The sequence below is a fragment of the Lemur catta genome, chromosome 11 (genome assembly GCF_020740605.2).
Source record: "Lemur catta isolate mLemCat1 chromosome 11, mLemCat1.pri, whole genome shotgun sequence".
In the NCBI taxonomy this organism is placed as follows: Eukaryota; Metazoa; Chordata; class Mammalia; order Primates; family Lemuridae; genus Lemur; species Lemur catta.
In genome coordinates this window covers 40092155-40115143 of record NC_059138.1, presented here as the reverse complement: position 1 = coordinate 40115143, position 22989 = coordinate 40092155, and the positions used below count along the sequence as shown (strand labels likewise).

Below are 22989 nucleotides of genomic sequence, written 5' to 3'. Positions count from 1 at the left end.
CCCCAATAAAACTTAAAAATATTAAAATTATCCTACTGAAATTCCAGCATCTTTCTACCACTCTACCTGCATCTGTACATCTTTTCCTCTTCCTTCCATTCACAATTGAGAAAGCCTCTCCCATTAAGATAAATTACTGCATCCTTCTTGGTTCTGAACCCCATCCTAACTCTACTCAAAGATTAGCATCCTGCAGCTATCTCCTAACTTTCAACTGGATTATTCTCATCAGTGTAAAAAGTTGCTGCTCTTTCTCATCTTTGAAAACCCTTCCAGTTACTGCCCCATACCTCTGCCCATCAGAGTTAAACTGCCTGAAACAGCTGTCCACTCAACATTCTTACCTCCCTCACAGTAATTTTTCAACCCACTCCAATCTGGTTCTGCTCTATCCACTCTCATCCAAGGTGCTATGAAGCTGTTTTCTTCAGTATCAATTTCCATCCTCACTTGACGGCAACTTCCAATGGCAACACAGCTGACTCCTTCCTTGAAACATTATCTTCCTTCAGAGTTTCTGTGAATCCACTGCTCCTTGTTTTCCTCCCACTTTCCAGTAACTTTTTTCAGCCACCTTTACTGGCTATTTGATGACCTTCAAAGCTCAGTCCTGGGTTTTTTTCTCTCGCTCGATACTTGCTGTCCTAAGTAAGTGCATCCAATCCCAGGCTATAATATAGTATTCTGTACGTGCTGATGACCCCCCCACCAGGTAGTGCAGACTTCTGCTCTGAGCTGCAGATGCGCATGGCACCTCCACCTCTCTAACCTCCTGCCTTGGTCACCCATGTCCAAATACAAGACTGGCTGGTGTTTTGGTTCCTTGAAGACCCGGGCTCTTTTCCACCTCGGGGCCTCACCTGCTGTTCTCCCCACAGGGCAAATTCTTTCCCCACTCTTCATGTGGCTGCCATCTTCTTATCCTTCAGGTCTCAGCTGAATGTCATCACCTTATTTAAAATAAAGAACCTTTTCCTCCATCGCCATTTATTTTGTTGTTGTTTCCTTCAAAGTACTTAAAATTGGGCAGTGCTTAAAACTCTCCAATGGCTTTCCACTAACTACTCCCTGCCACCCCTCTCTCATTCACTGTGTTCCAGCCACTTGCCTTGTTTCAGTTTCTCGCACATTCCAAACTTCTTTCTGCCTCTGTACAAGCTCCCTGCCTAGAATGCTATTCTCCCTGATCTTTGAATACCATGCAGATTTTAGCTTAAATGTCAACTGCACAGGCCTTTCCCACCTACTTAATCTAAAGTAGTCACCTGGACATTCTATCACATTATCCTATTCTAATTTTTTGCCCAGCACTTGCTGGTCACATTTTCTTGATTGTTTACTTATTCTTTGCCTGCTCACTGGAATATACACTATGCAGGAACAGTGATATTGTCATGTTCAGCACAGTATCCTCAGCATCTAGAACAGTGTCTGACATGTAGCAGGTGCTTGATCTATATTGATGAATGAAACATTTAAGTGAACGAATGAATGAATCCTGCTACCTTGCTCTGATGTCATCTACTACTTTCTACACCAAAGACCTTCTATATCCTTCTTTCTCTTTCTCTCTCTCGTAAATCTCAGCATTCCCCAATTCTATCTTCTCCTGACTCTGCCTTCTCAAGTTACTATCTTTTCTCATTTTCTTTACAAAATACTCTTTGAAAGAGTATTTTACACTTAGGTCTCTACTTAATCACCTCCTAACCCTCCTCAACACACTGCAATCTCTTGCCTTCCCAATCATTTTAATGGAACTGCCTTCAGTGAGGACACCAGAGCTTCTTGTTTGCCAAATGCAGTGGCATTTTATAATTTCTCATGTTACGTGATTAACCTCTGAAGCAGCGACACTGGTGATCCTTTTTTCCTTCTTGAGACTTCCTCTTCCCTACGGTTCTGGAAGAATATAGTGCCTGATGTTCAATAAACCTTTGTGAACAAATGTCTTTTTTTCTTTCTACTTCTTTTACCCTTCTTAGTATCCTTTGCTGCTTCTCCTCCCCTGCCTACCCATTAAAAATCCACGGTCTTCAATGTTGAGTCCTTTTCTTTTGAAATTGATAACGATGATGGTAGGGGAATCAGCTAACACTTTCTGAGTGCCCCTTTCCCCCCTTTCCCCTTCCCTCTTTCTTCTCTCTCTTTCTTTCTTTCTGGAGACAGAATCTTGCTCTGTCCTCCAGACTGGAGTGCAGTGGTATGATCATAGCTCACCGAAGCCTCAAACTCCTGGGCTCACTGGGCTCAAGTGACCCTCCTGCCTTCAGTCTTCTGAGTAGCCTCTGACTATAGGCATGTGCCATAGTCAGAGACCACAGGCATTAGCACTGGCTAATTTCTTTATTTTTTGTAGAGGGGGTCTCGCTATGTGGACAAGGCGGTCTTGAACTCCTGGCCTCAAGTGATTCTCCTGCCTTAGCCTCCCAAATTGTTGAGATCATAGGTGTGAGCCACTGTACCAGGCCTACTTTTCTAAGAGCTTTATACATATGCCTTATCTCATTTGGTGCTCCAAATAACCTATGAGACAGGAATTCTTATTATCCATTATTTGTTTTAGCATTTATCATGCACCAAGTACTAAGTTAAGTGCTTTATATGCATCATTTCACTAATCCTCACTACAATCCTTTGAGCTGTTAATATACTCACTGTACCAACACAGGAAATTAGGTACAGATATGTCCAGTAACTTTCCAAAGGTCCAAGTGCACTAGATGGCAGAACCAGATTTGAATTCAGGCATTCTAACTCCACAGCATACACATATTAAGTATTATACTAGTGCCTACTTAAGCACTTATTTGTCTATATTCTTTTCCCTGGCTGATGTCATTCAATTCCTCATAGCCTGAACTGCCACTATGTACCAACCAGTGACTTCAAAATGTCTTGGTTCTAACTTCTTTTCAGAGTCACAGACCAATTTCTAACCATGTACTTGACAACTTCACCAGTATAGTACTAAAATCTCACTCTTAACATAGCCAAACTTGTAGACACAAACAACACTCCCCACAAATCTCCTCAACCTGGATCTCAGTGTTGGTGACTGACATCACCCTCCAGCAGGTCACTCAAGCCAGAATGCTGGGAGTCCTTCTGAATACCTCTTTTTTTCTTGTGCCACACAGCCAAAGTTACCAAAGCCTGTCAATTTGACCTCCAAAAACACAAATCTGCCCCCTTTTCCTCAAAACACAGCCACAGGTATAGTTCAAATCTTCATTCACAGGCTTCGATTAGAGCACTAGCCCTGTTAACAGTGAACTATTCACTTCCCCCTCCAGTGCCTCCCCCATTTTCCAAGCAATTTTCTGTACTGCCACGAGAATTACTTTTCTAAAAATTATCTCAGAAATTTTGATGACCTCCTACCACCCCTAAAATAAAATTTTAACTCCTTCCTTAGCATGGCATAAAAAGGACACAATAGCATTTGGTGTAGAGCCCTTTGCAGGCCTAATTTCTCACCACCATCCCTCAAGTACCCTACTTTACCCTTTAATCCCCGAAGAGGCCACCAACATATTCTTTTACCGCTTTGTGCCTCTGCATATTTATTCCTTCTGCCCAGAATGCCTTTTCTCCCTTCTCTACTTCACTGTCACTCATCTTTTTAAGACCAGCTCAAATATTATCTTTTCTGTGAAACGTTCACAGGTTTTGCCAGCAGAGATAGAATTCTATAGCCAGTGCTTTCCCATTCAGGGTTTAGCAAGAAACAGGTGCTCAATTATGGTTCTCTTGCTGAACCATCTTAAGACACGGTTTATTAATGGAAAACTCATGGGAAGACCGCCTTTGTCTAACAAAGTATCTGAATAAGCAAAAGATCAAGATATTAAATACCTTCCAGTCTTTGGGATCAAGTGTTTTCAGCATGGGAAACTCTTCTAACTGCAATTCTTCATCTTCTGATTCCTCTGATAACTCTTTCTTATCCTCCAGTTCCTGAAAAGAGGCAGAAGCATTTCTGTTTCTCCTCTTAACAAAAGCTTCAAACCATCTTCCCACAGGTTCAACTTGACAGAGTGTAGAAGCTGTGATTGAAAGTGTTAAGAGAGGCTTCAATGTATTGCATAGAATAAATCTGTTTCAAGGCAATAAATTTTTTTAGGAAGTAAGATCAAAATACTATCAGAATACAATTTTAAAACCATCAACTAAGAAAATAATTGCAGTCATCTATCCAGTTTACATGTGGGTTAGCAAGAAATTACCATTTTCTAATATTCAATCGACCTCTTCCAGTTATCTGACAAAACACTCAGCAATGTCAACGATAAATCAAAACATTTCTGAGGATATGAGGAAGGTGAGGAACATGAATAGATGTTGCAAACTGCTTTACATTTAGACCAATAATCATAACAAAGCAATAGTGATAAGTTGTTACTAACAGCTAGCCTGATCAAAAACAAAAAATCTAAAAACAGTTTAAACTATCTTATTTATTAAAATCCCGAATAACTCTTAAAAATTTTAAGGATTCACTAGCCAGGATTTGTTCTGAAAGACAATTTGCCAAGCAGCTAATGAGATTCACAGCTGTGCTGTTCTGGAACAAGCTCTTGATCTGAAACCACAAGCTCTGGGTTTTAGTCTAGGTCTGGCAACTAGTGGCTATGTGACCCGAAATGATTCCGGGATGTCTTAACCTGCAAAATGGGAACAATACCTATCTCATTAAGTTCCTAGGAAGACTGAATGTAAAATCATAAAAGCACTCTGAAAATCACAAACTTGTAGAAAAGTCATTATCTATTTCTGAGAAGTAGGGGTAAATCACTGTACATCTGTATACTAGCACTTCAAAAAAGGTAATGTGGATCAGGAAAAAAAATCCCTGAACATCTTAATTTTAATTTCATATTCCGTAAGAAAGCACAAAGTTTTTTTCTGTTTAGTAATGAATTAACTCAGATGAGTTTTCCTTTGTACTTAATGGCCAGTTTTCTAAAAAACTGATTTTTCATGTTGTAATTAGTTTGGGAAATTAAGATTTCCTCCACCTTATACAGGAGAAGCTTTAAACACTATGTCCAAGAAGTACTACCTGTGTAGTGTGGGTGCGGCTTTTAAGAACACTGCCTTTCAAGCCTTTTCCTCTACTTATAAGATACACAGCGACAAACAGACGCAACACATGCCATAGGATATGTTCAAAATCACATGCAACAAGCGCCTGTGGGAATTAATGTAGATCAATGAAACTGGAGACTCTAAGTTTATAATACCTACGACTATCCTGGGCTATAAATCTAAGAACCTACATAGGGCAAGTTTTACCTGTAATGACTGCCTTTAAGTCTGTATGTGCAGAACTTTCCAGTTGCACAGGCAAAGGTCTTTTAAAACTTAGTATGACATGCACTGTTTGAGTTTTGACATTGGAAAACCTAAGCAGGAGCAAACGTAGAGAGGAGAAAGGTGTTTAACAGAGCGTTAGCACCAAAGCTTTGCACGACCCCAGGCACATGCAGTGCTCGCTGCGGGCAGTCTCTTCGCTGTAGGCAAGGAGGTGCTTGTTGGGCACCTTTCTGGGTTACTGGGGGGATTCAGTCCCAAACTGCTCAGCCCAATCCATGAGTCAGCAGCCGCGAGAGAAGGAAGCAACCGTGGAGGCAAAAGGAAGACGCCCCTCACCCTCCTTCCTTCCAATCTAGGGTAGGATTACTTTAAAGCACGGAGCAAAAGGGCGCTCGTCATGGCCCCACATGTCCCGGAGCTAGTCGCCAGGGTCAAGGGTAGACAGATCCCAGGGTTGCAGAGCCGGAGGACTGAGGCAGAGGCGGCTGAGGAGGGACAGAACCCGGGTTGGGTGGGCACTTACCGGAGATCAGCGAGTGGGTGACGGCTGTGCCTTGGCCGTCTGCGGCGCTTGGCAGGAGCAGCATGATGGCGCCGGGTCTAGCCCTGCGGATGCAGCGGTTCCAGTTCCAGGCGGAGGGCGCTTAGCGTCCCCTCCAGCCCTACCTCTCAGTCCGAGCCTCGCGCCTTGGCTCTACGATGCCCAGGAACCGGCGCATGGAGACGAGCAATAATCACTTCCGGGATGGATCTTTCGTGGTGCGGTCGCCAATTCCACCCCCAGCCTCCCCCGCCAACGTGTGCGGCAGCTTGGTTCCTTTATTCCTCAGGTCCGGCTGGACACCAACGCGCACGAAAGAAGGTTCCTAGACGGTTCCGTTTTCTTGTAAAAGAATCAGTTTTCCTCGTCCTGGTGCAATACATAGAACATAAATTTTAAAAGCAGCTCTTGTTATATTCTTTTTATTTTTAAGTTCCTACTATATATATTAGTCTGAACCTAACCAGGGATTTTCCCAGTAGCTCTACTTGTCTATTAAAAAAAAAAAGAAAATACTCTGTATGAGCTAGTATTGACAGTATAATATATACATCCATAGGGAATTGTGTATGTAAACCCGTGATACATTTGTGTTTACCATAATAATAATAGCAGCTACCATTTTTTGTGCTATTACTAAGTAATATACTTGCATTGTCCCTTCGCAATACTCGTTTGGAGAAGAAACCTCTCTCTAGTATTAGGTTCTATACCAAGGACAGCAATTTTTTACCCTGCTTTAGTGGAATGAAGTTTTCTTTCAAGATATCCCCAATTATAGGAATTTGGGACTTAATTGTTTAATGTATAGTAAAATCAATTGTATTTCTACTCTATGCTTCCTTCTAGGGCTGTGGTCAAAAGCAAAAACTAACGGAAGGAAACCAGTGGATGAAGGCTTGCCTGCAAAAGCAGCATCTGGAACAGGTTGGGCAAAATAGACCTGATGTACCACTCTTTAGCAAGGAGCACCAGAAATTAGTAAATTATTCTCTAGGAATGACATTTTCACATTAAATACATTGAATTAGTCCATATAGCTGCTGCATGACAAAACTGCCCCTTCAAAATTGACATTTTGGGAGCGAAGCGGCCTTGATGCTTGTGACATAGGCGCGTCTTCTTTCAACTGGAAAAAAAAAATTGACATTTCAAGCCGGCATGGTGGCTCAAGCCTGTAATCCTAGCACTGTAGGAGGCGGAGGCGGGGATCGCTTGAACTCAGGAGTTCAAGACCAGCCTGAGCAAGAGTGAGACCATATCTCTACCAAAAATAGAAAAAGTTAGCCAGTCGTGGTGGTGCATGCCTGAAGTCCCAGCTACTTGGGAGGCTGCAGCAGGAGGATCACTTGAGCCCGGGAGTTTGAGGTTGCAGTGAGCTATGATGACACCACTGCACTCTAGCTAGCCGGGGCAACAGAGCAAGACTCTGTCCAAAAAAATAAAAAATAAAAAATAAATTGACATTTCAAAAACTAAATTAATCATCTTCCCCCCAAAGCTCTTCCTGATCCCTTTCTCTATTAATGCAGCCACTGTTAAAACAGGCTCCAAGGTGCAAAGTAACCTGACTCCACTTTCTTAATATTTTTTCCCCCTCACACCTTCCATCCATTCTCACCATCACCTCTAAGGTCACAGGGTTTCTTTTAAATTGTGCTAAAATACATATAACATGAAATTTACCATCTGTACCATTTTTAAGTGTACAGGTCAGTGATGCTCAGCATAGTCACATTTTGTTTATCCATTCATCTGTGGATGGACTCAGGTTGTTTCTATCTTTTGGTTATCGTGATTCATGCTGCTTATGAACATGGATGTACAAATCTCTCTCTTTTTTTTAAACATCACTCTTCTTTATTTGGGGTTGGGGAGGATACAGCTATTTTTAAAAATATGCAATGTGTTAATTTTTAAGTGAAAAAATACTTTTAAACATTTTAATTTATAATATGGTAGCATCTGTAACTACAACTCACATTAGCAAAAGCGTGAGGCCCTCAATCATTTTTAAGAGTATAAAGTGATCAAGGGATCCTTAGGCTAAGAGTTTGGGAACCACGGACTCAATTTAATCTTCACAGCAGCTCTTACGAGGTGGTGCCATTCTCTCCCCGCATACGTGAATAAACTGAGGCCTGGAAAAGGAAGGCCCTCGGCCCTGCGCCTCTCCGCCAAGCAGGAGCCTCGCGTTCCAGCTGCGTCCCTCGAGGTTCTCGGGCAAAAGCCGCACTGGGGAGTCCACTCGCCTCGCCGAACCACATTTCCTCGCGTGGGAAGTGTGGACAATGTTTTCTACCTCTCGGGACTCTACATCAGGAAACCCTATGAGTATATGATGAGTCACATCCCATTCTATAGAAGCGAAAGCGGAGGCTCAGAGACGCCAAGCGCTTTGCTCGGTCCTACGACTTAGCGTCCCGCGTACCGGGCACCCTGGAAGCCCAGACGCACCGGGTCACAGCTGCCCATCAGCTTCGCTACAAATATCTCTGAGACCAGGATTTCAGTTCTTTGGGGTATGTACTGAAAGGTGGAACTGCTGGATCATATGGGAATTTAATTTTCCGAGGAACCACCAGACTGCTTTCCACAGTAGTTGCACCATTTTACATTTCCATCAACAGTGCACAAGAATTACGTTTTCTCCATATCTTCTCCAACACTTATTTCCTGGGTTTTTAAAAAATAATATCTATCCCAATGAGTATGACATCTAACTGGTTTTGATTTGCATTTCTCTAAAAGTGATGTTGGATCATCTTTTCATGTGTTTGTTGGCCATGTGTGTATCTTCTTTGGAGAAATGTCTATTCAACTTCTTTGCCCATTTTAAAAATCAGATATTCTTGTGTTGAGTTGTAGGATTTCTTTATAGATTTTGGATATTAACTTACCAGAAATGTATTATCTTCACTATATTTGTAGATCTAGACACTACTTATTGTGTGTCTAATATGCCAGGTATTTTACAAACACTGTTATTTAATGCCTCCAAAACCCTTTGCGGTAAAGAGGAAATTAAAGTTCAGAGATTAAAAAAGTTATTCAGGGCTGCCAGTAAATGAATGCCTAAATCTGGATTTAAACTCATCGACTGAGCCAGGGTCGGTCTTGGAACTTGGGGGAGTACAGATGGTGAGGGGACGGGTACACCGACGTTTCCTCCTCACAGGCAGTTGGTCCTACAACTGCCGGGCACCCGGGGGTTCCTCCACGGCTCTGCTCCGCCTCTCGCGCGCCAGTGCAGACGGGCCGCGAGCCCGGATCTATTTCCGGTGGGGAAGGGACAGCGCAGGCACCACCGGAAGCAACGGAGGTGCTGTGTAATCGCTAAGGAGGTGAAGCACTTGGATCTCCCAAAATGCCGGATTACCTCGGTGCCGATCAGCGGAAAACCAAAGAGGATGAGAAGGACGACAAGCCCATCCGAGGTCAGTTGACAGGGGCAGGAGCTCGGAGCCGGGCGGACACCCTAGTGGCGAGGCGCTGGATTTCTCTTCCCGGCTCTGTGCTCTGGCCCTTTTGTGCCCCTAGTGATTTAGTGCGGGGGCCAGCTGGGTTAACCTGCCTGTCTTCTCAGTCTCCTTCAACCCACTACAAGCTATGTATTCATCTCCTTCTGGTCGAAATGTTTATTCATTATCAGCTCTCAGGTCTTGAAGAAGTCACGCACCCTGCTTGGCCTTACAGGCCGTGAAAAGTTCCCTGCCTGGACGTGTTTGATCACCTGATCCTCTTTCCTGTCTCCCTCCGACCCCCAGCCCCTGCAAGTGTGACAGCTTGGTGCTATCACTTGCAGCCAGAATCCTGAGAAAAAATTTTCTTTTTTTTAAACAAAAAATTTATTTAAATAGTACATCCACACCGTTCAAAACTCAAGAAGCGGAAAAGATAGTTGAAAAATCTTCCTCCTTGCCCCCAGCTACCAACTTCTCTGCGGAAGCAACTAATGTTGCCATTTTGCTGCATATCTTCCTAGATATTTTCTAAGCATATGCAAGAAAGTCTTTTTATATATTCCCTGTTTTGCATAATTGTAGCATGCTGTACATACTTCAATATCTTTTTACAATCTTAATATATCTTAGATAATTTCATATCATTGGTGTTGTTTGTCTCTGCATTTACATAGTATCCCACTTTGTGGGTGTAAAATAATGTATTTATTATTGATGGACATTTAGATTTTTCTAATCTGTTGCTGTTATAAAGCAATGAATAACCTTGTTCATGTACCTTTTACCATATGCACAAGTACAACTTGTAGGGTAAATTCTAGAAGTACAGTTGTAATTTTGACAGTGCCAGATAACTTTCCCTGGAGACTATACCAGTTGATACTTTCACAGTGCATGAGGTATGCACATTATTTTGGGATATGATTTCTTCCTAGTAGCCCGGTTTGTATTCTCATCTTTATGCTGTCTTCCCTTTTTGTTCCTTATAAGCTATTTTAAAGTATTCTTATGGTATTTTTTTATGTCTCTTCTCTTACTCTTCCTTTTCTTAACTTCAGCCTCTCCTAGCACGGTTTCTTCTCCATTTACACCCTCCCTCCAAAGAGCATTTGCTTTCTACCTTCATCCCACTCTATTTCCCTTAAAAGTATTTTAAGATCGTGAAACATCAGAGGTACTCATTGGAAAACTTAGTCGTGGAGATTTATCATTTGATCTGTGCACTGTGATCTATGTGTTTCTCTGGGTTCATTGTCATTCTGTAAAACTATTAATAAGTTTATTTCTTGGGTACAGTTATAACTAACATGTATACAGAATTTTATGTGTTTATTCATCCATCTCTTATTTGATCTTTACAGAAACACTGTGTGGGTAAAACTATTATTATCTCTGTTTTTCAGGTGATGAAACTGATACGCAGAGAGATTACATGGTTTTTCCAAGGTTACCTAGCAAATACATGATCTTTTTAGGCCAAGCACCTAGGTCATTTGAGTTTCAAACCCATTGTTCTTTGGCTCCTTGTTCTTGTTGTGTCACATCATTTTGAGCATCTTCAGTAGTTATGTTGATGATCTCTGATCACCTCAATTCTGGTGATTTCCATCATCACTGAACCTCAACCACCTAAGGAGGTGATCACTATTAGACTTTATTGTTAAAGAAAACTGCTTCACTTCTAAAATACGAAACTTTCCACGTGTCCTCCCAACACAACTTTTTGTTCTTCAGTCTACACTACTACTGAACCTTAACCTGACCTCTCTCTTGATCCATCTAATTAGTAACACCTCCAATCTGGTATCCTGCTTCCCTGCTCAGACTGTTTTCTGTTTCTATAGTGCACTGAGAACCTACTATTTTTGCCTGTTGCACTTTCTGCTTGCTCTCCCCTCTTGAAATCTGGAAATTTCATTATTTCTTGTCTTTTTCTGCTCATAGGCTGTCGACATTGTTCAAACAAATTATAAAACCTTATAGATTAAGTTACTTCCAATTTAAGCTTTCAGACCGTAACTAGGTTCTCATTCTTAATTAGTGTTTTGTGAATGTCATATTGACTCTACTTTATTTGACATAGTGGTTATTTTAAGCCTTTTACACTTTTCTCAAGTCCTCAGTTCAGTCCCTTTCTTCCTGGCTGATGACTTTTTGCCTGTTTGCTGAGGAGATTGAGAATCCACTCAAGTTCTTTTAGCTTCTCCGTCATCTTCTGTTTTTTAATAATTCTTGCTTTAGAGGAAGTGATAGCAATTTTTGTCAAGTCTTCCCATCTGTGTTCCCAACCTTATCCCTTCCTCCTCTGGGACTTTGTTTCATCAATCACTACCTCTCCCATTTGCTTTCCTGTAGAATTTCTCTCTTTTGTTTTTATAAATATGCTAGTATCCATTTTATCTTAAATACACATAGTTGAGAAAAATCTTAATACTTTCCTGGCCTCTTAAGCTACAACTCATTTTCTTTTCTTTCTTTTACTGCCTAAAAGTGGCAGAAAGACAAGCTTGGAAGTCAGCAAGACCTATGTTTGAATCTTGGCTTTGCGTCTTACTTACTGGCTGTATGGTGATAGACAAGTCATTTAAGATCTGTGAAACTCTGTTTTTCCTATCTCTAATGTGAAAATAATTATATTCCTTTTACAGTCTTTTATGGGATTAAATAATACAATGTATCTGTATCTCTACTCACAGTCTCTTATATAGTGATCATCTCAATAAATAGCAGCTGTTATTACTATTCTGCCCACTGTGTCCATTTCATTACTACTTATTTTATAAGTAGTAAAATCCTATGTGAGGTCTTGTGACTTTTAACTCACTTCACATACTAATATGTTCTTCATAACATATGAGCCTAATTGTTCCTAAAGCACAGTTCCTATAATATTGTCAAAAGCTGCAGTGGCCTTTATTACCCCAGTCTTGCATTTGTGGTTACCTTACTAGGGCCCCAGGCCTCCATCTACATAATTTCTTATTACTGCCTAACATGTAAACTGTATTTCAGCTGAACTGATCTAGCTGCTATTACCTAAGCATGCTTTTTCCTACCTCTACTCATACTTAGTAAAAACAAAACCAAAAAACAAAACAAAACCAAAGCCTGCTCTGCCCTGTGAAAATAGCTTGTCTTTTCAGATTGAAAAAAAAAAATGTTTTTCTCAAAATATTATTGTTAACTGTTGTTATTCATGGTACACATGGTTTATAAATTGCTGCAAATACTGAACAGTTGTGCCTAGGGGAAATATGTGTACACACATCTCACATAGATTATAATCTTAAATCCTATAAACAACTCATCCTGGAAGATTCTTTTTTATTTATTTTACTAAAGAGAAAACAAAGTTCAGAATTGTTAAGTGATTTGGCTGAGGCTACCCCACTAAGAGATTACAGAGTTAGGATTCAAATCCTGTCCAGCTGGCCCTGGAGCCTGAGCTTCTTGGACTATACTCCATTTCCCCTACTGCCTCCATCCTCTGGTCATCTCTGTATGAGAGTTGAAACAAGAGGGCAGAGTGACTTGTTCTCAGCCGTGAACTCAAATTTTTTGCCACTCTGTGCATGTTTGCAAATGACCATGACAGTGCATGAATATTTATTTGGGGATTACAAATGAATTTGAGCAACTAGGAAAATTCATAAATGCAGAATTTATGAATAAAAAGGATTGATTATAAATCACTTGAAATCCTAGATAACCACTATTAACTTCTAGGTGAAATTATATTATAATTTAACCAAGATCCTTAATGGATGTGTTTTTTTATATATACTATATAAAGTACATAAAATATGTAATCGTGTACATTGTGTACTTTTTAAATCCTCATTCCCCTCAATTAGGTAAAAATTCCTTGAATCCAAGAACTATTTGATGAATGTATTTATATCTTCATAATTTTGCTCAATTTTTGGCACTCAGAACAGTTTGAAATGAATAGAAAAGTTGGTCAGTTCAAGTTTTTTTTTAATCTCATGTATCATCTCTCTTTGTATCTTCTCTCTTTTAGCTCTGGATGAGGGGGATATTGCCTTGCTGAAAACTTATGTAAGTCTTTTCACTGTTTACAAAGTGTAGATATTTTATGTTTAAATAAAAAGTGTTTTGGTATTGTCCTTGCAGAATAGTTAGAAAAGAATGTCTAGCAGTTCATAGTAATCTTTATTGAAAAAAGTTACCTACCTAAAGTTTCTGTCTATAGTACAATGGAATATTTAGCATGTCTAAACTTATATGTTATTTTTATACCATTTGTGATTAAAGTGTGGTACTATATTGAAAGATAGTTGAAATAATTTATATAATTATTTACTACTTTAAAAAGTATAACTGAATTAGTTCTGAAATGGAAAGGTTTAATGCATAGAAATGGGTCTATAGTTCTGCATAATTTCAGGCCTGATTTTTATTTGTTATCTTACATGATATGGGTTGTCTGTTTAAGGGGAAATACTGGTTCAGTAATACTTCTGAAAATGATATACTCCCTCTCTACTTTCATTTCACAAGCTTTGGGGCAATAATAGCTATTAAGATTGTAATTTAAGTATTTTTATCTAGCTTAATAAAGTGTTGGTATCTTGATATTCTAATTAAACTGATTTTCATCACCTAGGGTCAGAGCACTTACTCTAGGCAGATCAAGCAGGTTGAGGATGACATTCAACAACTTCTCAAGAAAATTAATGAGCTCACTGGTATGTATTTTTTTTCTTTTTTTTTTTTTTGAGACAGAGTCTCGCTTTGTTGCCCGGGCTAGAGTGAGTGCCGTGGCGTCAGCCTAGCTCACAGCAACCTCAAACTCCTGGGCTTCAGGGATCCTACTGCCTCAGCCTCCCGGGTAGCTGGGACTACAGGCATGCGCCACCATGCCCGGCTAATTTTTTCTATATATATTTTAGTTGGCCAGATTATTTCTTTCTATTTTTAGTAGAGACGGGGTCTCGCTCTTGGTCAGGCTGGTCTCGAACTCCTGACGTTGAGCAATCCACCCGCCTCGGCCTCCCAGAGTGCTAGGATTACAGGCGTGAGCCACCGCGCCCGGCCTGTATTTTTTAATTCCCATTTCCTCTTGATACTTACCAGGTTCATTCTCCCACATACAGCAAACCAATCACTGTGAAGACCAGTTTTGCAAAAGAGGAAATATTTATTCACAGGGCAGCCCAGTGAGGAGGCAGGAGAATAGCTCTCAAATCCACCTCCCTGAAGAAAAGGCTTAGGGATATTTATGGGTTAGGGAAGTGGGGTGGTCTAAACCATGGGGAAAAGTGATCGGCAGTGGGGAAAAGTGAAGTAATCAGTGATCTATGCAAGCATGGTTGGGGTTCATGGCTCTTTGTAGGACACATTTTCAGAAAATGGCAGAATTAGTAGGATCTGAGGGTGGAGTTTTAGGCCCTCTGACATCAAAAGACTACCTCTCGGGCATTTTTACAGGCCCAATTGAAAGGTCAGTGATTTCAACCTATTTGAACTGGACAGGAGTTACCCCCAAGTTCCTGAAAAACAACTTAAGCAACCATTACTATGGTGACATATACATCAGAAATATTATCTTTAAGGAAGCCAATGAAGGTTAAGTTACAGCTTTTAGTGTCATGGCTTTTAGCTACATGGGAGTTACCACATGCAAGCAGAGCAGGTTAAATTTGTTAGACCTAATAAAATCAGCTTCTCGGTTTCACTGTATTTATGTATGTATGTATGACTGTATGTATGAAGGAATGAATAAATGAGACAAGGTCTCACTCTGTTGCCCAGGCTAGAGTACAGTGACATCATCATAGCTCACTGCAATTCTAGACTTCTGGGCTCAAGCAACCCTCCTGCCTCAGCCTCCTGAGTAGCTGGCACTACAGGGGTGCACGACCATGGCCAGCTAATTTTTTATTTATTGTAGAGATAGAGTCTCACTATGTTGCTCAGGCTGGTCTTGAGAACTCCTGGCTTCATGTGATCCTCCCACCCTGACCTCCCAAAGTGCTAGGATTACAGGTGTGAGCCACTGCACCTGGCCAGTTTCACTCTTTAAATGAATTGGGTAAATGACATCAAAAGAGTTTAAGTAAAAATTTTACTCCTTCATGAATCACAGATTTTGAAAAAACTTACTATCCTCCCTATCTGTTAAGAAATTGGATCTTGTTTAACAATCTCTTTTCAGTGCTGTTTACAACCATGTTTAATGCTTATGTAATTAAGAAACATTATTCTCTAAGCAAGTAATGTTTCTATTGGTCAAAGTCCGGTTCAATAAACTCCAATAAATAAGTCAAAAATTTTTTTGAATAAAAATATGAGCTCACCTAGTATTGCTTGCAGTAAGTGGGCTGTGTCCTGGTAGGTAGAAACTTTCCTTCTTGGGAACTTGAGTGGCAGGCAAAGTTCTACATTGTCTGACCTGCACAGAAATGTCAAATATGGCATTACATTTTTGGCTTCACAATTGCTTTATGGCAGTGTTTTTCAGCTGGGGTGATCCCCCTCCACCCCCCGGGGAAATCTGGCAATGTCTGGAAACATTTTTGATTCTCATGACTTGAGGAGAGAGGGTGATACTAGTGGCATCTAGTGGCTTGAGGCAGTCCTAAATAGCCTACAATGCACAGGACAGTCCCCACAGCAAAGAATTATTCAGTCCAAAATGTCAGTGGTGCTGAAGTTGAGAAAGCATGTTTTAGGGCAATGCATTAATTTTAGTGAATTTTGTCTTCTTTCTCTGTGTAGGTATTAAAGAGTCTGACACGGGCCTGGCCCCACCAGCACTCTGGGATTTGGCTGCAGATAAGCAAACACTCCAGAGTGAACAGCCTTTACAGGTTGCAAGGTACGGACAGTGTTCTGTGGAAAGTTATTTTTATCTGTATTTTCAAGTACTTTTTAGAGGGATAATGCATAATGCAAAATTACATAATGCATAGATTAGTAGGCTGCTTACAATTTCTGTTATTATACACAGTGCTGTAGCGAACATTCATGTTAAATATTTCTCTGTGTATGTGCATACATTTCTGTAGGCTAACTTATAGAAGTGGCAGTTGGGTTGAAAGCATTTACAATTTTAAAAATTTGTGAAAATAACTGGTTTGACCAGTTTATACTCTTACCAAGAGATTTTAAGGCAAATGTCCATTTGATCAATGTAATATGTGATTATCAGTTTTTATACTTTTGCCATTTGGGGGAAAAATACTTCATTTTAATTTGCATTGCGCTGATTCCTAGTGTGATAGCCACTTCTTATACTAATTAAACATCTGTATTTCTTTGACTACTCATGTTTTCTTGGATTGTTTTCATGTTAATTTTTAGAAGCATTTTATATATTGTACACATTAATCTTTTCTTAAATATGCTACAAATATTTTTTCCTAGTTTGACAATTGACTTTTAACTTCCTGGTACATTTTGTTGTATGAATATTTTAAATTTTAGGAGATAAAATATATTAATATTTTCATGATACCTTCTGAGTGTTAATGTTGCATAGAAAAGCCAAGCCCAGGCTGGGCATGGTAGCTCACACCTGTAATCCCAACACTTTGGGAGGCCAAGGGAAGAGGATAGCTTGAGGTCAGGAGTTCAAGACCAGCCTGAGCAACATAGTGAGACCCTGTCTCTACTAAAAATATAAAAAATTAGCCAGGCATGGTGGCACATGCCTGTAGTCTCAGCTATTTGGGAGGCTGAGGCAGGAGGATCGCTTGAGCCCAGGAGTTTGAGGTTGCAGTGAGCTATGATGATGCCACTGTACTCCAGCTGGGGTGATGGAGTGAGACTCTATCTCAAAAAAAAAAAAAAAAAAAGAGACAGGGTTGTGCCAGGGGCAAGAAATCAAGAATTTAGAGAACTTCCTAACGATGAAATATTCGAGTTTAATTTTCCAGGGAAATGTATCTTTTGAAAATTTTATGGCTTGGCTATGGTTGAGTGGACCCTTAGAGTTGAGCATAGAAAAGGATCTTTAACAATGGCTCAGTTTCTGCAGTTATAGTTTCCACCTGTATACTGCATGCCCAGGAGAGAGTCTAATTACTTGAATTCATTACTAGTGGTTTAGGTTCCTTACTCTAATTGAGCCTTTTGAATGTGTTAGGTGTACAAAGATAATCAATGCTGATTCGGAGGACCCAAAATACATTATCAACGTGAAGCAGTTTGCCAAGTTTGTGGTGGACCTCAGTGATCAGGTAGCACCTACTGACATTGAAGAAGGGATGAGAGTTGGGTAAGATTTCTATTTATAATAAATACTTTTCTGTCATTAAAGATACCATGGCACATTCATATTTTTGGCTTTGCTGTGAATGAGTGAACCGAGTGCCTTGAATTACCAAGGGATAATCTAGTAATGTATTCCAGTTGAAAAATCCTTTCTTCTGCATCTGCTTCCTAACTTCCCACCAGCCTCCCCTACCCACTACTGCCACTATTGCTTTTTAGGATTGGCTTCAAATGTCATCAAAGTAAGTGCAGAATTTTGGAGTTGAGTTTACCAGTCCATTTAAGTAACATGGTATAGGTTGGGGAAGAAACTGCTTTAGGATAGTTATGATGATGAAGTGAGTTAATGTCTATGGAATACATAATAATTCCTGCAATAAATTTTTAAAATCTCCCCTTCTTGAGTCAAGGGTTTATTTGCTGTTTTGCAGGTTATTTGCCTTTTCAGGCTGGTGCTTTAGTATCCTAAGATTTAATGGTCTCTTTGTGTCTCTTTGTATAACTAGGATCTCTGTGTCTCTCTTGCTTGTTTAAAGTATGGTTTTAAGAGTAAAACACGAAACATAAAAGCACTTTGAAATCTTAAAGAATGCGTTAGTGAGAATCTTTTTTACTTCCTTAGTGTGGACAGAAATAAATATCAAATTCACATTCCACTGCCGCCTAAGATTGACCCAACAGTTACCATGATGCAGGTAAGAAACTATGGGAAGGAAGAAGAATGGCATGACTTTTAGTACAATTGTATCCATTGCAGAAAGTTTGAAATCTTTAACTAATAAGCTGTTAATATCTGGGTATAAATCAAAGAGTTGCTAAAACTTTTAAAATAATTTTTCAGATGAGAAATCTTTATTTTACTAGTTTGTTGCTCTATTAGTATCAAAACAAATAATATAGCAGGTAGTTCTAGGACACTGGCAGTGTATTCCATTTTTATTAAAATTCTCACTTGTTATAAGTCTGATTTTGGTTTTGGTTTTTTTTTTTTTTAAAGTTTTGGGTCTATTCTGAATTTTGACTAATATTCAAAAACCTGTGACTATATGTTGTATATTTCTGTCCCTCTCTTAGGTGGAGGAAAAACCTGATGTCACATATAGTGATGTTGGTGGCTGTAAGGAACAAATTGAGAAATTGCGAGAAGTAGTTGAAACTCCACTTCTTCATGTAAGTAGCTGAGAGTTGCACCTTTTGTATAAAGATGTAAGAATCTTTTGTGTATTGAGCACTAAAATGGCTATATATTAGATAGCTTTTACATTTAATATTTTCGTTATTAATGCTTTGAGAAGGTGGAGAGTGGAAGTGTGGAGAGTTGGTAAATTTCAGAAGAGAGCAAGCAAAAAGAATTTAGTGGTCAAGTGTAAAGAAAGATCTGCTATTTATAGTGACAAAGGAGATGGAGGTGTAACTTTTAGCTGTATGTTAAGTATGTTACAGGTTATTATAGAAGAAACTGAGTGTTCAAATGACATCAAGAGGAAATGGGCTTAAGTTGAATCAAGTTAAACTTGGGGGAGGATAAAGGAAAACTAGGGTATTGAATACCAGATAATATTTATATTCTTTAAACAATAATTTTTTTTAAATTAGGAAAATATTTTAAGACTGGATAGTAGAAGCACTTTTCTTTTATTTGGGTTTTTTGTTTTTGTTTTGAGACAGGGTCTTGCTGCATTGCCCAAGCGCTGGAGTACAGTGACATGCTCATAGCTCACTGCAGTCTTGAACTCCTAGGCTCGAGTGATCCTCTTACCTTAGTCTCCCAAGTAGCTGGGATTACAGGCATGTGCCACTCTGCCCAGCTAATTTTTCTTATTTTTTATAGAGACAGGATCTTCTCTGTTGCCCAGGCTGGTATCAAACTCCTGACCTCAAGTGATCCTTCTACCTCAGCCTCCCAGAGTGCTGGGATTACAGGCGTGAGCTATTGTGCCCGGCCTACAGAAGCACTTTTAAAAGCCATGCAGTCTTATGTATCGATTTGAGTCTAGCTTAGATCTATGTCATAGAATAAGTAAAATTTCTTATTTAGTAAAATTTCAAATATATAGATTGTGGACCTAATAATTTTGGTTTAAATATACTGATGTTGAAGTAATCTTATTTTTGTTATATATAAGTGACAAGCCTAAAAACTGTGTCTCTATCACAGCCAGAGAGATTTGTTAACCTTGGTATTGAGCCCCCCAAGGGTGTGCTGCTCTTTGGTCCACCGGGTACAGGCAAGACACTTTGTGCTCGAGCAGTTGCTAATAGGACTGATGCTTGCTTCATTCGAGTTATTGGATCCGAACTTGTACAGAAATACGTCGGTGAGGTAAAGTAAATTTATCAAAATCAAAGAGTATGTAGCTCTGTGAAAGATTTGTAAAGTATAAATGAAATTAAAAATGGCAATTCTACATTGAGGGATTGAGACCTCTAAAATATTTTGAGTGATTGATTATAATTAGTAGTTTAGAAGCCCAGAAGCCGCCAGCCTTCCCTTGTGATCATTTGGAAATAGGCAGCCACTTAAAACTTTAATCAGTGTGCTCTGTACTCAGGAAGATGACATTTTCTACAGATGGGGTTTTTTTTTACAGATGTGATTTCTACAGAAATGCCCAGCGAATGAATTCAAAAGTGTACTTTCAGGGGCAGTGTTTTATGTTCTAATGAGAAAATGAGAAAATAGATTGTTTATATATACATGGGTGTATATATACACACACATGCACATACAAATAGATATATATTTAGGAAATAAGTCTAGGGCTGTATATATTGTATCTGAAGTCTATCAATGATTAGTATACTTACAATAAGAATTAGAAAAGGAGCTGCACGAGTTAAGATGTATTTTCATTCCCTAATCAGAACTTACAAGTCAAATTCAGTGATCAGGAATTCTAAGTGAAAGATCAGATGCTTTTATTTCCTCAAGTTTTACTGATTAGAATGGTACTTTTACTTTATTTAGTTGTTATTTTGACCTCTTCAGGTCATAAAGTTATTACTTAAGATACAGAATTATGAAAATTATTTAATATTGTTTTAAGGCTAATAAGATTAATTTGATGGAATGGGGAGCAAATGAGAATTTTTTTTAAAAGTTTATGTGATAATGGGTGAGAATACTGTTGGGAATAAATATTGAAAAGTTTGAAGCATAACATTATATTTTAAAAGATTTTAAAACCAACTCTGGATTAACAGATCATTTTTCTTATTAGGGGGCTCGAATGGTTCGTGAGCTCTTTGAAATGGCCAGAACAAAAAAAGCCTGCCTTATCTTCTTTGATGAAATTGACGCTATTGGAGGTATGAATGATATTTTAGAGAACTACTTTAGGATTGGGTTTCATAAGAACTCTAAAGTGGTATGTGTTAGAGTTCCTTTATGTTAATCTTATACAAAATTTTCATTCCAACTCTTAAGAGTTCTAGCACATTGGAACTACAGATCTAATAAACAGTAGGGCTAAACTTTAAAGGAAAAAAGAAATCTTACATACCATTGCCATTTTTCAAATTTTCATCTTTGTGCTACAGGTTGAGTATCCCTTAACTGAAATGGTTGGGTTTTAGTTTGGGATTTTTTTTTTTTTTTTTTTTTTTTTTGATTTTGAAATATTTGCATTACCTGGTGGAGCATCCCTAATCTGAAAATCCGAAATCTGAAATACTCCAATGAACATTTCCTTTGAGCTTCATGTTGGCATGCAAAAAGTTTCAAATTTTGGAGCATTTTGGATTTCAGATTTTTAGATTTGGGATGCTCAAGCTGTATCTAATTTCATTCATACAACATATATTTCCACAGTTTAACAACTCCTAAATTGAGATACATCATCTCTTAATATAATAAGAAAGCACTGGGGCATAATTTAATTGGTGATGGGTTTTCATAGTGCACATAATATTCTTATTGGTGTCCTGGATTTGATGAAATAAAGTATTAGCCTTGCAGTCTAGACAAGTTATTTTAACTAACCTCAGTTTGCTTATTTTACAAAGGGAACGATAATTCCTGCCTTATTTTGTGAGTTTTTGAGAGATTCAAATTAAGTAATAAATGTAGTACACTTTGAAAACACTAACCTGTCTGATAGCCATTGGCTATTGTTATAGTCTATAATAGTAATACTCTTTAGTAGCTAGAGAGTGTTGTATGTCTAGGCATCCATTGTTATTTAATGACCTTAATGCCATAGAAGGTTTTTGGAAATACAGTGGAGCCTATAACACTGTTTGGATACTGTGGTTAGACTACCTAGAATCTTGCTTTTAGACTGGATGGACATTGCTGGGTTTGGACATTGGGCAGTTAATGTTTTCAAGGGCCATAATTTGGCCACAGTATAACAATTTGCTTCAAAGTGGGATGTGCATTTGTGCTGGAGGGCATGGTTTGAGCTGAGATTTACTATAGTATTCTCAAGTTAAGTACAGTGTTACTTTGAGTGGACACGAAAGCTTATCTTTCCTTTTGTCTTCTCAGGGGCTAGGTTTGATGATGGTGCTGGAGGTGACAATGAAGTACAGAGAACAATGTTGGAACTGATCAATCAGCTGGATGGTTTTGATCCTCGAGGCAATATTAAAGTGCTGATGGCAACTAACAGACCTGATACTTTGGATCCAGCACTGATGAGGCCAGGGAGATTGGATAGAAAGATTGAATTTAGCTTACCTGACCTAGAGGTAAGAAAACCATTTCATTTTAGAAAAGATTCTTGAAATTTTATCTTCTCATGATGTTTTTCCATCTTAATATTTGTCAATTCCCTCATTTTAGGGTCGGACTCATATCTTTAAGATTCATGCTCGTTCAATGAGTGTTGAAAGAGATATCAGATTTGAATTGTTAGCACGACTGTGTCCAAATAGCACTGGTAAGTGGAAGGGTCTTGCTTATATTTGCTGGTCTGTCTGTTCAGGCTGCTTTAATTAAGCCTGTTTATTTTCTTTTTGTTTGAAAGGTGCTGAGATTAGAAGTGTCTGCACAGAAGCTGGTATGTTTGCAATCAGAGCACGGAGAAAAATTGCTACTGAGAAGGATTTCTTGGAAGCTGTAAATAAGGTCATTAAGTCTTATGCCAAATTCAGTGCTACTCCTCGCTACATGACATACAACTGAGCCCTGAAGGCTTTCAAGTGAGAACACTTCTTATAATTGGAATCCTAACCTTATATAGACTTGTCAATAACCACTTCACAAAAAAATAAATGGCTTCAAAATTGTATGCTTTTTTCCCAGATCTCTTTTCTCTATAATAAAATATGGTATCTAATGTTATTAGGCAGAAAAGCTTGTTACAATGTATATTGACTGTTTTTTGACCCACTACCATTTAAGGGTTTCATATCATAAAGTACATGCTTAGACTGTATATGTTTTAGACATATGCTGGCTGGGTACTGTATATATATTCTTAT

The 22989-nt window shown here is 39.0% G+C and overlaps 2 protein-coding genes across 3 annotated transcripts in view; one reads left to right on the top strand and one right to left on the bottom strand.

Annotated features, from left to right (window-relative positions):
- DNAJC2 (DnaJ heat shock protein family (Hsp40) member C2) overlaps positions 1-6157 on the bottom strand; it is a 28058-nt gene extending 21901 nt beyond the window's left edge. Inside the window, exons 1-2 of one of the 2 annotated variants that reach the window (XM_045564276.1) lie at positions 5843-6157; positions 3859-4049 (exon numbers count right to left, since the gene is read on the bottom strand). In XM_045564276.1, the coding sequence (XP_045420232.1) occupies positions 3859-4049; positions 5843-5906 (255 nt within the window). In that variant the 5' untranslated portion in view covers positions 5907-6157. The remainder of the gene's footprint in view (positions 1-3858; positions 4050-5842) is intronic. The other variant, XM_045564277.1, reaches the window with a different exon arrangement.
- Positions 6158-9127: 2970 nt separating this feature from the next.
- PSMC2 (proteasome 26S subunit, ATPase 2) lies at positions 9128-22796 on the top strand. The gene is made up of 12 exons (XM_045564275.1): positions 9128-9297; positions 13346-13383; positions 13952-14033; positions 16066-16165; positions 17435-17566; positions 18185-18257; positions 18637-18732; positions 19721-19885; positions 20784-20871; positions 22052-22254; positions 22349-22445; positions 22533-22796. The coding sequence occupies exons 1-12, from the start codon at positions 9228-9230 to the stop codon at positions 22688-22690; spliced, it is 1302 nt and encodes a 433-aa protein (XP_045420231.1). The 5' UTR covers positions 9128-9227; the 3' UTR covers positions 22691-22796.
- Positions 22797-22989: the final 193 nt, after the last annotated feature.